Below are 15,664 nucleotides of genomic sequence, written 5' to 3'. Positions count from 1 at the left end.
CATACTCCTGCTGAAGTGAATCTCAGGTTAGTCTGGTAAGCTCTTCCTCCTCCTATAAAACTGTTAAATGATGGTAAAACAAAGATCAGAAACGAGGCAAAAAACAGTGTTTAATACCAACTAGGTCTTTCCTCTTTTTCCTTTGTGTGTGTTCATGCAGCACTATTTGACTAAAAGCCTTGCAGTTTTTTGGTGCCTTGTGCACTCGCCTAACACTGGAATGCCCTCAGTAGTTGAAGGCTTAGTTACACGTCCAGAGAGACACACAAAATTACATATAACTGGAGTGCTCAGCATTCATGAAGGAAGCTTCCTCTCCCAAACTGCAAGTATCTAACTTCCTATATATCATCTCTCATGTAACAGATTTTAAATATTTTGCCATGGAAATTGTAGAAGAAATGTGCTCATATAAAAAACAGTTATAATACACTGCATCTTCCCATTCCCACAGTGAAAAGTTAGGTATGCAGTAGCACGTTTCACTTATAATTCCAATATTCTCAGGTACAGTTTGCTACCTAACCATTAGACAACACGGTAATTGGTCACAAGTCCCCATGATAGCTGAGTAGCATTAAAGAGGCATCAGTAAACACACAGCTTCAATTAAAAATATTAAAAAAAAGAACAACTGGTGAGAGGAGTTAAAAAATAAACAGACATAGGGCATAAAGTCATTTACTTGTGTGCACTTACAAAGTACTGAAATAGCAAGATTCTTAAAAGCCATAGTTTTAATTTTTCTAGGCAAAGTTTGCCAGGTCATTTACTCCTTTGCTACAAAATGGCTTTTGCCTCAGTGAATGTAAGTATACATTGAGACAAATATGAGACTGTGGGAATTAAGAAACATCCATTTGGAACAACAATCTGGAATAACATTCAGTTATTGCTAATGTGAAATGAAAAGTAATACTTTCTTATCTTTCCGAAAACAAACAAACAAAAAAAAAACAGATCAAGAGGTAATTTCATTTAATAACACTGTAAAACATTTTTCTTATCATTTCAGACACCACTGAAAAAACTAGAGAAAATATCAAGAAATCTGTTTGTATGGTAGTATTCCACTGACATGCATACAAAGGACTCAGCTGATAGTACTAAAAATTCGCATGCTCTTGAAGAGAAGTGAGTTTTGTTATCATGAACAACAGTACAAGAGAAGTAAGAAACCCTCTCAGGAAGAGCACAGCAATCCCACACCAACACACAGGAGATATCACACTGTGGTACACTTTCTTCTGTAACAGGTACACCCAGAAATAAAAACATAAGATAGCTTCTTACTTTCCTAAACTTGATTTTCTAACGACAACTACTGATAACAGAAATCCTTATTACACCTAAAGCATATATTTCTCAAATGCTACTTAAGATGTGCTCCAACACAGCACTTAAAAAACATTACTCTCCTTTTTAAAATTCAGCATGCCCTTTTACAACAAGCATGCTTGCATTGAAGTGTGTGAAAAAAATACCACCAACAGATATTTTTTAAAGACTATTTCTAACAATATTTCTGGATGTTAAATACTTCAGATTGCTTTAAAATACAATCTATAACCAATGCCAAGATCTGGAAGGGAAACATTTTCAATTAGCTTGGTAGAAACACCTCTTTTTCACATGACCTGTAAAAGCCATTTTGAGATAAGCATATCCTGCACGCACAATCATCTTAGTAGAAAGCTTGATACCAGTCAAGATAAACTTAGCATTAAAAGAACATTCACATTTGCAGCTTTTCCACACAAAACTAGGGGGATAGTAAATGAATACCTGAGATGTTTCCTTGATCAAATGACCTTTGTTAGAAATCAAACATTAATACAAAATTCCATAAAATGCCTTACACTCAAAAAGATTGTTTTGTCTTCATTCAGCACAGCAAACCATGCTACATTTATCAAGCTTCTTATCGTGTTCTCTTTGAATTTTCAGAAGTTAATAGTAACATTAGGAGTAGGAGGGCTTTGGATTATTCTCATTTATTTTCAAATCTTTAAAATGTCATCCCTTAACATTACGATAAAGTTCATATTCTACTAAACCTAAGAAATGTGGGGTTGTTTGGAATATTATAGAGATCTAAATCCTATAAAAGTATTAAAATCCGCATACAAATATTGTGGAAACATATAAATGAAATATATTTTATTCCAGAAGCTGTTATAGAAAAAAAATAAAAATAAAAAACCTCCAGTATATGGGTTCTACTGAAAGTCTGTTCTATAGTCAGGTGTCAGTAATATGCTTCAAAAAATTCACAGTTCAAAATGAATACATACAATAAAAATTGCCACTTCTAACACTACAAGATTTAAGTTACATCCCTACAAAAATAAGTGTCGCCTACACATTATGATTTTCTAGACTCAAAAACTCAAGCCCATTGACTATCATGGAAGAACAAAAGCACTTTTAAGATGCCTAAAACAGTCGATCAGAGACACTATAGCCTCTGACATGTACCAACAGAATGACCACATCAAACTTCGAAGATGGTGATCATATTAGTTGATTACTCCATTACAGTAGAAAGGCTAAAGCAAATTCTAAGATTACTGACTCCATACTTAAATAGTGGAAATTGGAAGGCAAAAAATCCAGGAAAAGAGAGAAAACTTTTCATCAAGTAGAAATATTTCCTTTCATTATGAGATTTCAGGAGATGTCCCATTGGAAACACATGAGTAACCAACCATGTAAATAAAGAGGGGAAAAAGAAACACAAAAACAGAGCATCCTGGTAGCAATCACTGGAAGCATCTCACATGGTCACTTACTTACGATGATCCTTGTTATCCTCTCCTGATGTTCAAATCCACCTACATAGGTGGCACTGATGCCAATGGCTTGCAAGAGGAGGATGTCTTTTACTTGACAGAAATGTGAAAACCTGACAGATGCTTTCACCTGAAATTTTGGCAACGTTGCATATATGGTTTCCTGGCTATGAAACTCTAGCAAGTACTACAGTTTGTGGAGAATTTTTTTTCTATGAATAGCTTCTATACCAATACCAAATTGCTTAAAGAGTTAAACTTCTGTTTTCAAAATTCAGTCAGCATATTTTTCCTTCTCCAGTGCAATCAAATAAATCTATTTTTAGTTTAATACGCTGCCTGTTCTACTCTGAGTAAAAATCTGATTGGACTGGAATTGTTTGGCACTTGTAAAATGTGTAGAATAAATAATCTTCAGTTTTTGAGGGTAGTCTTATTTGATTGCCCTTAGATGACAACATTCTCAGTTTATCACCACACATCCTAGTGGATCTCTGGAAGTAATGCATCTCAAAAACAATTACAGTGAAAAGAATTGATATTTTGTGAGACCCCAAGTCTAATGACAGAATAAACTGTAATATAAAGTATAATCAGTATTTTAAAAAGTTACCTTTCAAGGGGGGGCCTCAATCACCTTTATATTCTTTTGCTGTTTGATATCCTTTCATCCTATTTATAGACAGATAAGATTTATTTAAATATTCGTATCAATGATAAAGACATAATAGTTGCAGCCAGCAATCTGAAAATAAGCTTTTGGGAGGTGAACCTACACATTTGTTTCTGGGTTGGGTTTTATACATATTTCAATTGGTCCCTGACTAACTGTAAGGGGCAGTGACTGTGTCCATTACTCAGATTTTTTTAAAAATAATATCAAGCTATGAGATGCAACTCAATCGGTCATATTAAGACCAGGTAATTAAGTCCATCACAACAATTCTGCTCAAGCCAATGACCTTCCCTAGAAGAGAATCCAGCCCATGGAGAATAAAAATAAACACCAAATCCACAAAAACTTTTCGTACTTCCTCCCTGAAAAACTAATAAAACATATACACACAGTTATGTCAAAAACAGTATTTCAGACAGCATGATAATAAACATTAGTTATGTTTGAGCTCTAGAAATAGCTTTGTTATCTTTGGGTACAGTATCTCTGGTTCCATCTGTTAGAGAAAATAACACCAAGTCAAAGTTTAATTCTTGCAAATCAAACCACTCTTTCAATATCACACTTGCATTATTTCCCCAATATACTAACTGCAAAAAATGTAGGAGAAAAAGTAATTATAAAGCTTATTCACATTTCATGATGTTTTTTATAAAGCAACAAAATATTCTCCTGCATATCTGTAAAGCAGGCACTGAAGCATCATGCTCTGTATCAAAGACCAGATAAAATCAGCAGACATTTTATCTCTCCATGATGACTGAAGGACAAAATTTAAATTACAGAATGCCCAGGAACTATGACTTTCTACAGAACCATACAAAATACGTGACCAGTGAGGTTGCAGCTCTCGTGCTGAAGTCCTCCCTTCCAGCAAACAGCTAGGACCTTGGTGGCAATGGGGCTGCCAAGCAAAAGCCACAAGCTGCGTTGGCACTGCTGCATGGAAGGGCTCTGGGGAGTAGTTGTCATCTCCTGCCAGCAGTCACTCAGAGTTTCCTGTCCTCGGAGATCCCCAACATACGTGGTCTGTGCCTTGTGGCTCCCAGCCATAAGGATATTTTGGTATGCAGCTTTTAGCGTCAGGCAGGCTGGCCATCCTGGCTAGGGATGCTCTAGTTCAAGTGAGTATCAATCTTCCCATCGAATTGCAGGGATAATTCCCACCCTCTCCGCATAAAAAAAATTTAGAGAGTCTAAATTTTTGTGAACAATAACAACAAAAGAATTCAGCAGCAGGGAGAAGCAGATCAAGAGGATTCTACACTACACTAGAAGGTACTTCCTGTTTAACAAGTACATGTATTTAATGTTTTTAAAAGGATTAACCTTTACAAAATAAAAGCAGATCGAAACTAGAGACAAGCACTAGAAGAAACAAACAGGTGCTCTGAAAGCACAAAGCAGATTATTATTATTATGCTATTGATTTTTATTTTACTGTTATTCAAACTGTAGATATCATGACAACGAGAGCTGCTCCTCTTCTCTAAAAAAGGAGAAGAGAGGAAAAAAAACCTCATATCCAACACCCCTTCTGAACTCTCAAAGAACCGTCAACTAAATGAAACATTTGACTTTCATTTCCGACAGGAAGCTGAAGTGATGAATAAATACGTTATGACTTCAGCTCTCTTGAACACAGACGCAAACAAATTCCATTCTTCCCAAGGAGAAGAAGAAAAGCATATATCCTTTTGGACAAGAACAATACCTAGTAGCTTGATGATATCAACAGGCTGATTCAGAGACTTCTGAGTTCATTTCAGTGTGTCACAGAAATTAATTCACCAGACCTATTTGTTACTTTGTTTACCTACAGAATGAATTATTTCACTTTTCGTCAACAGGAAAAAACAAAACCAGGAAATATGTTGACAGAACTGTTGGAGTTAAAAGTTTATGTGTATTGTGCACATGCTGTGAGAAAAATGAAAAGGCTTGGGAGCCTTTTCAAGCCATTCCAAAGATGAAATAACTCCATCTGTGGTTACAGAGAAGATACCAGTGTTCACTGAGGCAACTACAGGACAAGTTTCAACCAAGGAGGAATAAGACTGGAAGATGAAAAAGGAAAAACCCAAAATAAATGGTAGTATTAACAGTAATTAAAAAGAGAGAGAAGACCTTCTTCTAAGGTGCAACATTCCCTATGCTAAATATCCGTCGTGTCAATGACAACTGTAATTGGAATTATAACATCAAATTAGACAGATCAATGCCCTGATACAATGTAGGTTATTCCTATGCCCCTGAAGAGTAGGGAAAGAAATGTTCATAAACACATATAAATAACAGCTGAAGAGAACTTTCTTGCAAATTAATACTCCTTTAAAATGTGAAATGCATGAAACATCTGTATACAAAGTATATTCACCTTACTGTGGTATGAGAAACATTGGCTCCTCCTATCTAACCCTTAAGTATCAAGCAGGCAGGCTTAACAGTCCAGTTAAGGTGAGGTCTTCCAATTATATAGTGTTTTATATAACATATGCTAACACTATAACAAAAAAAACCATCAAGATCTTTCTGCTTACCTTCTTTTTCAGCAAACGATTGACTGTCTGCAATGACTTTTGGCATCTCTGGATTGTAACGAGTCCCCTCTGGAAAAATCACTAAATACATCTGTGGGATGAAAAAACAAAACAAAACAAGAAGTTCTTATAAAGAACGCAAGTTGATTCCTTTTATAAGAATTACCATAAAAATCTGAGGTAAAATTTCTTAGTTCATTGTGTGGACTCAAAATAATTTTCTTAGAATGTACATCATAGGTGCCCAGGTGATTTAGGAAGGAAGATACCATGCATTATTAAAAAACAAGGAAGTTGGGAACAGTTGACATCAGTAACAGTGTTGTTTTTCTAAGCGGAATAAGAGGAGATACTCAGAATTTCCAAAGTAATATTCAATTTGAAATATACTGTCTGCCCTTTCATATGTCATAATGGATCTAAATTAGAATTGTTCTGCTTTAATACAGATCTTGCTTCTAATCGTCCTGTGTAGTGAGATCTAAATTTAATGCCAATCATAAATGGGAATATTAATAATTGAAATTATGATGGCTCAGACATACGCCTTTATGGATCTCACTCATGTATGAATTATCAAACATACAATGAACTTAAACTGATAATATAATTTGACAAATTTTCAATTTGCTTTTGAAACACAACTGAGGTTTCCAACACACCCTCCTGCCCTGCCTCGTATAGCCTCCCACATACAGAAGTAGAAGAAAATAATCCTAAATTGTGAAAATTTCATGCTGGGGGCTCATCTACAGAAGATAGGGCTCCTGCCATGAATGGTATCTACGATGGAACTGAACATAAACTGACACAAGCACAGCAAAGTCTTGCCTACTGTGGCTAGGCTATTTAGTTTCATTGTAATCTTTGCAGAAATGAGTCTCAAGAAATATTTGAAAGAAATGAGATAGTGGATTTACAAAACAGTACAAGAAAGATTATTAGAGTACATCAAGACCTTGACAGGTGGGAGAACATATCATGAAAAGTACACAGAAAAATAAAAGCTGAATACGCAGAAAAATAAAAAAGAAAAATGAAAGATACACAGTAAAATAAAAGCTCAGAAGAGATAAACAGGACTATACTACTGCTTCTGGCTCACAAAACATCAGTGTGCTGGTATTTTGCACATTATGATGGCAGAACAGTAAAGGAAGAGACTGAACACAGAAAGGTAGAACCTAGCAAGTGAATGCTCCAGAATTACTGTAGAAGAAGGTTGAAATGTGCTAAAATGCAGAGAAGGAAAGAAATCTAGGAAGTGAGCCAACTGGAGAGGTCAGTATGAGATCAGGAAAGAGAAAAATGTAGTACACAGCTGTGAATCTAGCAGAGGAGAAAAAGATAATTAAAATGGCAAAACCAGTATCAGCAGAGCATGGTAAAGGGATGGGCTACAAGACTTTCTGAATACAGCTAGAGGAAAGGCTGCACTTGCAACAGCCATTTGCAGAGAACTGACAGACTGCAGAGGCTGGTAAAGCCCAAGAATTTCCAAAGATCAGCAGAAAGTAAGGTGTATACAGATATCATGGGAAAAAACAAAACAAAACAAACCAGCACCAACTAAATGAAAGAACAGCAACAAAAAACAAATGGTTTGAGAGGCATGGAGTTTGCATTTTATCCTAATGTGACAGCAGCATAGCTACAGGGATGAACGCAGGAACTCCTGGACCAGTTTAAATTCACACTTTCCTCTAGTCACATAAGCATGCATGTTGAAAATATTTAACTGGCAAAAGAGAACTTTCCAGAATTAGCTGGAAAGGGCATAATATTCAAATTAAGGTCCATTTCTCTTTTCATAAATGCGCTTATAGTCAAACTACGTCATTTGGATCCCTGAAATAGTATGTCAAGATGAAGATACTTCCTCCCTCATTACAGCTTGAATGCTCAGCTCCAAAGTGTAGTATAGTGGTTATGTGCGAAGGGCACAGGAGTGGAAAACCTTTTCTGGTATCCAGATCAGCACTTAAAAGAACATAGCACCATTAACAGCCATCAAAGCAACAAATCAGCCCTGAAAGCTGATTACACAATGGAGTGCAGAATCTACTTATCCCAGTACTAGATGTGTAATACAAAGCAGGGGAGAAATTATATTTTAATTACTCTTCTAAACCTTTAAAAAACAAGTAGCTGAACAAGTTTGCTGACCAGAATCTGAAAGCTCTGAATTAAAAGCATACTAATAAGACAAAGAAGTGCTTTAAACTTGAAATTCAGCATATATAAACATAATATGCATGCCATTAGGACTGCTTTACCTGAGTAAAATTCAGGAATGTAAAGAGATGCCCTATTATATTCACAGGTAGTATTGCTCATGATACTCTGCTAGTGCACTCAGCCTACCAAGATTCTTGCACCACTGGCTTTTCTCACAACATGGGCAGCAGAAGTTAAAACCTTAAGCACTATTTCCAAAGACTGTAAGAACTACAAATCTCTAAGATTTTAATAACTAAATAAGCTCCCCTGAACTTGTAGGAGCATTTTAATTGCCTAGGAACACCAGATACAGCTAAGGCCGTATGCTTTTTTTGTCGTCGTTGTTACAAAATGTTTAATTTAGAGTCATTAGCTACATAAAAGCTACTTACTTTCTTTGCAAAGGACAAAAATAACTTGCAGTATCACACTGCCCAGCCTGATAATTTTAAAGCAGAATTGATTCCTCTGTTCAGAGGGAAGTTGCACTTTTCATTCCTCTGTCTGTATAATAGATAAAGTTCAGTATACTATCTCTGATCAATTCAAAAGTTTCAAAGAGTGGATTAGGATTCAGCCAGTAGAATTTTACTGACTTGAGTTCAAGACAGGAAACCAGAAAAGAGACACAGTTCACCTGAGGAGTCCCCAGTGTGAAGTCAGTAAACTTGTCCCTTATTCTACATATTAAAGGAATGGATGATAAAGGAATGGATGATGACAACTGCTTTCACGTGTACAGCAACTGTTAATTTTCTCAGTGTTGTCAAAGTTTCCTAGCAATGGCACAGAGGGGGGCAAGGCAGAGCTTACAGAGAGGAGAGGAAGCAGCTGAGGAAGTCCTTGAGACAGAACAGTGTCAGAAGAGGACTTGGTGTGGCTGGAGCAGGGGAAGGGGGAATGGAGCAAGACACAGAATACAAAACAAAGGCAACACATAGTGTAAGCACACAGGGAGGAGATGCTAAAGAAAACCTGTCCACACACAAGGCTTTAGGGAGTGTCCCTGCAGAGAGAAGCTGCCACCGTACAGAACACAGGGCAACAAGAAAGTGATACCATTGTCTGCAGACATCTTGCTCTTATGGTACAGTTCTCAGGAGTGTGACAACGAGACGACAAATATTTTTTATTTACAAATTTCCAAATCATATTAAATCATGCACTTTTTAAATTTTGCTATTTTCATTATTGTATTCTGACAACTAGGTGAATTCATATTATCTGAATCAAATTAGACTATTGCCTGAAAGATATGCTTCTGGTGAACCAAATGAGAAACATTAACACTAGGATCAATAACTGAGAAAGAAATTGTATGAGAAAGCACATCTGGCATGATTTGAACAAAATACAAAAATCAATATAAGGAAAGCAAGCAAAGTCATCCAGAATTTTAAAAAAATTAATTTAAAATTTAAAAAGAATTAAAAAAAAAATTGCCAGGGATCTGCAAAATAGGAAGTATATGACAAAATAATTACATTAAGCCTCTTAACAGTTGTATTAATGTATCTGTCTTCCTCAGGCTTCTGCTGTTTGGTTGGCACTGCTTCAGATGACAAAGATTTATACTGTTGTCAAATAAATGACAAAAACAAGACACACAGTAACTAGCTAAATACTGGATGCACTGAGTTAAATCACAATCATAGAATGGCTTGGGGTGGAAGGGACTTCATGGACCATGAAGTTCCCACCCGCCTGCCACAAGTAGAGTTGCCAACCACTAGATCAAGTAGTAGATCAGATGGCCCAGGACCCATTCAGCCTGGCCTTAAACACTTCCAGGGGTGGGGTATCCACCACCTCTCAGGGCAACCACATGCAGCATCTCACAAGGCAGATCTCTTTCTCTTCAGGCACAACAGACAGAAACACAAGTTGCATTTTCAAACTGAAAATTTGCTGTTCAGAAGAGTCAACTTCCTTTAAAAAACAAGCTGACTGAGCATATAAAGTATCTTCTGGATAGATCATTGCATTGGGAAATACTTTTATCTTCTTAGAACTTATGTGAAAAAAACATTAACACAAGAGCATCCCTCAAACTGTGTGATGGCCTCTCACTACAAGATGAGAGATTGAAATTTGTTAACCATAAGCCAGGTCGTGGGAACAAAGCCACAGTTTTGAGTGAGCTTTCCCTATGAATGGTCCAATAATGGAACCAGTGTGCACAGTTAAGTAGTAAAAGAGTTTCATGGAAGAAATAAGCAAGTTTAGCAGTTGAAGATCTCTACTATGAGAATACAGGAGGAGCAGCACTTGAACCTATCATCAGAGCCTAGTGTGCATCCAAGCTAAAGCTGCACTGCCTCAGGAAGCGAGGAGGAACAAGGTGAGGCAGTGGGACAGAAGGGGCTGTTGAAGGCAGGCAGGTAGAGTCCTAAATGAGGAAACAGTGCCATGCAGCCCACTGCCCAGTGTGAGACTGACAGCAGACTGCTAGCCCACGCCTACTGTGACAAGAGGCAGCCTAAATTTCTGCTTGCATTCCACCTCTAATTTACTTTTCATTATAGAAGAGCCTAAAAGGAATCAAGTGAAAGGAGGCAGCAAAACAATGAAAGGGCTTGCCACTCTAGCTAGAGTAGGAGGTTGGTTCTGTCTTCCTACATGTCTTAGGTTTCTTAATGGGAACAGAGATGGCTCCGGACAGACTGAACATTAATCATTTGGATTCTTCTGTTTAAACTTTATGTGGAGAGAAACTGTAAATAACCAAGTGACCCTTAACACAGATTCCCTTCCATCTCTCTCTATTGGCAATAATTCTTTCCTTAGTGGCTGAAAGGCAAGCTTTTCTCAAGCACTGCATTAAAGGAAAAAACCTCCATCACGCGTGCCTACAACAACCAAGCGGTCACAGCAGCTCACTAAGCAGAGCAAAAGCCTACTCTGAACTGCAGCATCCAGTGCATAAATTTTAACAGAAATTTAGAGTAGTACATTCATTATTTTCACATGAAGCCCGCAGCAATTTATTCTTGCGCTGACGAGTTCAGGGCATACTTGTTTTCCTGATTACAGTGTTTTCATTTTAAAAGCACTATAGTTGATGTGAATGTCCCAGTAATTCAGAGCCACAAAGTTTCTCCATGAATAATGTATAAGGACACAGGTTATCGTGTCTTCTCTCAGTAGTAATTGCAGGTTAAAGAGCATTTACGGCATCTACATCTAAATTCTCAGATAAAGTGGATTATAGAAAGTTCAGTCTTCCCTCATATGACAGCTCAGCGGTCTGTCTTTTACCCCAGCAAATGCAATCATTTGTCTCAGTAAACAGGCTTTTGGCAATGTCAGTTTTGTTAAGCGTAAGCACCCCTTCCTATGTGTTTTGAGATTTAAAACAGTAGACATTTTTACAGTGCTTAAACATTATTCTCTTCTGTACTGCTACCCTGTGTAATAGGAGGACAATGGCAACAACTGCTTGGTAAGTACATCCAGTTTCCATGCCCTATTTCCGACTCCATGGAACTTCCAGGCAGGCAAATTTCACAAAAAAAAATAAAATAAAATAAAAAAAATCAAACATACCCAAGTGCTCCCAAATGTACTTAGCTGAGATAGCTTAGTTTTTTAATTCAAACACAATCAAAGACTAAGAAGAAAGAAGATTCCAGGAAAAAAAAAAAACAACAAAAAAAACCCCACAACCTTCTGGACTTAATTCATTTATTAATCACATGTAAATATCATCCACCACAAAAAGCAGAACCCACAGTGGAAGGAGCTTTAATGAAAAGCTTTACACTTCAACCTCCCTTTATACTGCAACCAGGCTAACACCACGCATCACTCTTGAGTCAACATACAGCACTGGAGCATCACCAAATACTACTTACAATTTTCCAAAAGACAGGCAGAATTAGATGAATTTCTGGATACGTGTTCCTAAGACTGTATTAAAAAGTAAAAAATCCAAATGTTTCTATAAAGCAGAGTGATTTAATGCTGAGTTCAAATAATGACTTATTACAACCAAAACATTATTATTATGACAACCCCCTGTATTTCAGTGGATGCAGAGAGAAGCCAGAAAACCAGATTCAACCAGAAGCTGCTTTTTTTAGCTAGCAAGAAATCAATGGGTCTTTGTGGGAAAACACCCTGCCAGGAGATTCCACCCAGACTAACCAAAGCAAACTGAACCAGTGCTTTACTTAGGGGAATGACTTGAAACACTTTTCATAAATCCTTCTGTTTGTCTGTTTATTCAATCACACTGCAAATTTTACAGAAAACAGAATCTTTGCCACTTACATACAGAAAATAATTTAATTTTGAACTCTCCTGGGTAATGCAGGCACAATCTATTGCTATTGAATATGGCCATCTTTTCACTACAGACATTAGATGGACAGGTCTAAATATACCTATACTTCATACCAGTTAAGCAACTGCCAATGAACTCTGGAACAGAAAACACATTCTCAGAGAGAGATTCCCAAGATAACGCAGTCCTAGATGATATACTGAGGCATACTAACAGGAAGAACAAACATACTAATCAAAGAAATTACACACTCTCAAAAGAGTGTTTCATGAAGACTCAATGAATAGCAAGTACCACATATACCTCTACTGTAATGCTGAAAATACATTAAAATGTTTAAGCTACTTTCTATCCTAAATTTCTATTTTCCACTAGCAAAAGCATTTAAAAGACACTAACAAATTAAAAGTATTTATTAACTATCAAGTACAACATTAACTATAGAGTTACAATATAGTTTATAAAATATCATTAACACAAAATGCATTCTCTACTACAGAATTACAACATCCTTAGAGAATGATCATAGGAATATTGACAACCAGAAGTCTACTTGTCCATTTTACACTCTGCTACAGAAGATGCACATTATTTGCTGGGGTGCTGGAAAGAGCTGCTCCCCTGTGGAACATGTGGAAATCCACTGAAATGATGTAACTTCACGTCAGCCAAAAACTCTGTTGTGGTAATGTATTTCTACCCCCTGTAACTTACATTCTCAAAATGGGAAATAGATTCACTTCATTAAAAACAAACAGAAAAACATTCATGCTAAATCTTAGAATGAGTTTGAGCACTGTCTTGAACTATCTTAAACAGGGATGTTTTGCTTATGTAAAGCATTCAGTAAGTGTAAGACTGGTTTAACTTTTCCATCACAGACAGACGGACACAAACACACCATCTCCAACAACAGTATTCAGAAGGTTACAGAAGGTTATAGTAATCAATACGTTCCTTTTACCCAGACTTCAGCTTTAAGAGGTTTACACCACTTAGTATTTGGAGTGGAAAGTCCTAATCACATCATTTTATATAAAATGAACGTGTAACTGTTCAATATCAAGACTGCCTGAGTTGGTTTTCACAAGCCTAGCCAAAAAGGCAAAGGACATTTTAATGCACAGCAAGTAATGGAAACGAAACACACTGATTCTAACCACTGAGCCACAAACCATAAAGGGAGTCATGAGAAAAGTCACTTGGCACTAGCAATCATTCTTCAAATAGAAAATTACTGCAAGTTGTTTTTTTGAATTTGCTTGTTTTTCTTTTTTTTTTTTTCTCTCCTGCAAGCGTAGAGAACAAAATTGCTCAGTTCTAAGATGTCACAGCCACTAACAGTGGATTGATCGTTGGGATGGCTAATTAAGATTTGGCAATAATATTTCTTGACTTTCAGAAGGTCGAACAACTGGTACTCTACAAAAATACCAGTTTCTGACAAGGAACAATGCAGTAGTCAACATTTGTCTTTCAAAACATGGGGAACACTGGAAATGGTTACCGAAGAAAGTTACTCCAGCAGTTAATAAGTGTTCTAAGATTCATCCAAATCCTCCCTGCCTTCTACAGACAGAATCAGAAAGTTCATTATCATTCATAAAAAGGACTAGTCTAATTTTCAGGACTTTCATTAGAGAGTTGTCTCTAACCACAAAAAATAACTGCAGAAATACAGAAATAAATAAATCCACGACTGCTTTCTTGTAGGTGGGGGATATGAAGCATAGGCTATTTTCCCCAATGAACCTTTGACACTAAAAAGGTCAATGAAATGATGAGAGGAGGGGAAAGAAAGGTATAATCTTACCGGAGTCTCAGCTTTCATCTGGGCCCGCAACTTCCCTCTCATTTCTTTTTCATTGAATTTGGCACTTCTTTTTACATAGACTCCTCCATGCTAACAGAGGAAAAATTGAAAAGGATTAAATATTGAAACAGTTTAACTTGGAATATTTGATAAAAGAGCAAAGATGACAGTAACATTCACCCTTATGACTCATGCTGTAAATTGCCCACAAGACATTTTCTGCTAGGATGAAAGCACTTGAAACTACATTTGCATGCAAGTAAGTTCGCAAGATCTGTTTATACAAAGATCAGATCTACAAAGAATACTGTAAGACACTTGAAGTGTCTTGTTTAAAGGTGCTAAATAATTGATTGGAAGACAGCATTGGAATCAACTGCAGACAAGCACCTTAACTTGTAGGTCACAGGAATTCACACAACAGAATTTGTTCTTAAGTAGTTACAAGCTAACCTTTATCAATTTTATGTGCCTCCTCTTAAGCAGTGACTAATGCAAATACTAGAGTTACGTGCATTATACCAATGCATCCAAACATTAGTACAAAAGTAACTATAATGGGCATGAAAACATTTCCATATACTTTACTAGAGAATTCAACCTTTAATAAAGAAGTTAAATACCAAGATATAAATTGAATAAGGGAGAAGATTCTATAAAAGTATTGTTACTTAAAGCCATTACAAGAAGTTAGACCATTTCCTGGAAAAGATTCATTTTATAACTTGTTCCACACAATTTATTACTAAAACTTCAATAAAAGGATGATGACAAAGCACATAACATACAAGTACCATAAAGAAACTAAATCTGCCTCATCATATCTCCCTGTTCTGTGTCTGCTTTATCTATAGTCTAGCTACAACATGTTGTTAACAAACAAGATCCAAAATTAGCAGCTAATGCAATTAATTAAAAAAAAAAATCAAGAAAAAAGAAAAAATCTTCCAAATAATTTTATTTTTAAATGACGTCTTAAGGGATTCTCTACCTCATTCCCTAACTCAGTCCTACTCCTCTCTGCCTGCTTTGACTGTTCACACTAGGATTTGTCAGACAATTTCTGATTTTTAAGTTTATTCATGGTTTTATATGCTACTAATTGAAAGGTGAGAGTAATATTAAAAATTCTAAGAGCTGAACCTCAACCAAATATCTTAGGAGAGAAGATACAGTATCCTGTAGAAACTACAGTATTGTAATGCATGCGTGTGTTGGGGTGAGCATAATGTGGCATGGACAGGACTAAAGCTGGAAGGTCTAGGAGGAGATAGCCAGAAGAGAAGGCTATGTGAAGCTCTTTGCTTGTCACGGTGTGGAGAGATAGCTGTGCAACTG

At 36.5% G+C, this 15,664-nt stretch overlaps 1 protein-coding gene across 1 annotated transcript in view; it reads right to left on the bottom strand.

Moving 5' to 3' along the window:
• The window catches only part of AGPAT5 (1-acylglycerol-3-phosphate O-acyltransferase 5), a 55,391-nt gene that overhangs the window by 20,085 nt on the left and 19,642 nt on the right, over positions 1-15,664 (bottom strand). The window contains exons 4-5 of the mRNA XM_065730797.1: positions 14,327-14,416; positions 6,009-6,099 (exon numbers count right to left, since the gene is read on the bottom strand). Of these exons, the coding sequence (XP_065586869.1) occupies positions 6,009-6,099; positions 14,327-14,416 (181 nt within the window). The remainder of the gene's footprint in view (positions 1-6,008; positions 6,100-14,326; positions 14,417-15,664) is intronic.

The sequence above is a fragment of the Cyrtonyx montezumae genome, unplaced genomic scaffold, assembly GCF_038088225.1.
Source record: "Cyrtonyx montezumae isolate F1298 unplaced genomic scaffold, pur_monq_1.0 scaffold_13, whole genome shotgun sequence".
NCBI classification, from domain to species: domain Eukaryota; kingdom Metazoa; phylum Chordata; class Aves; order Galliformes; family Odontophoridae; genus Cyrtonyx; species Cyrtonyx montezumae.
Note: the sequence above shows the minus strand (reverse complement) of the source record. Positions and strands in the feature narration are given on the sequence as shown.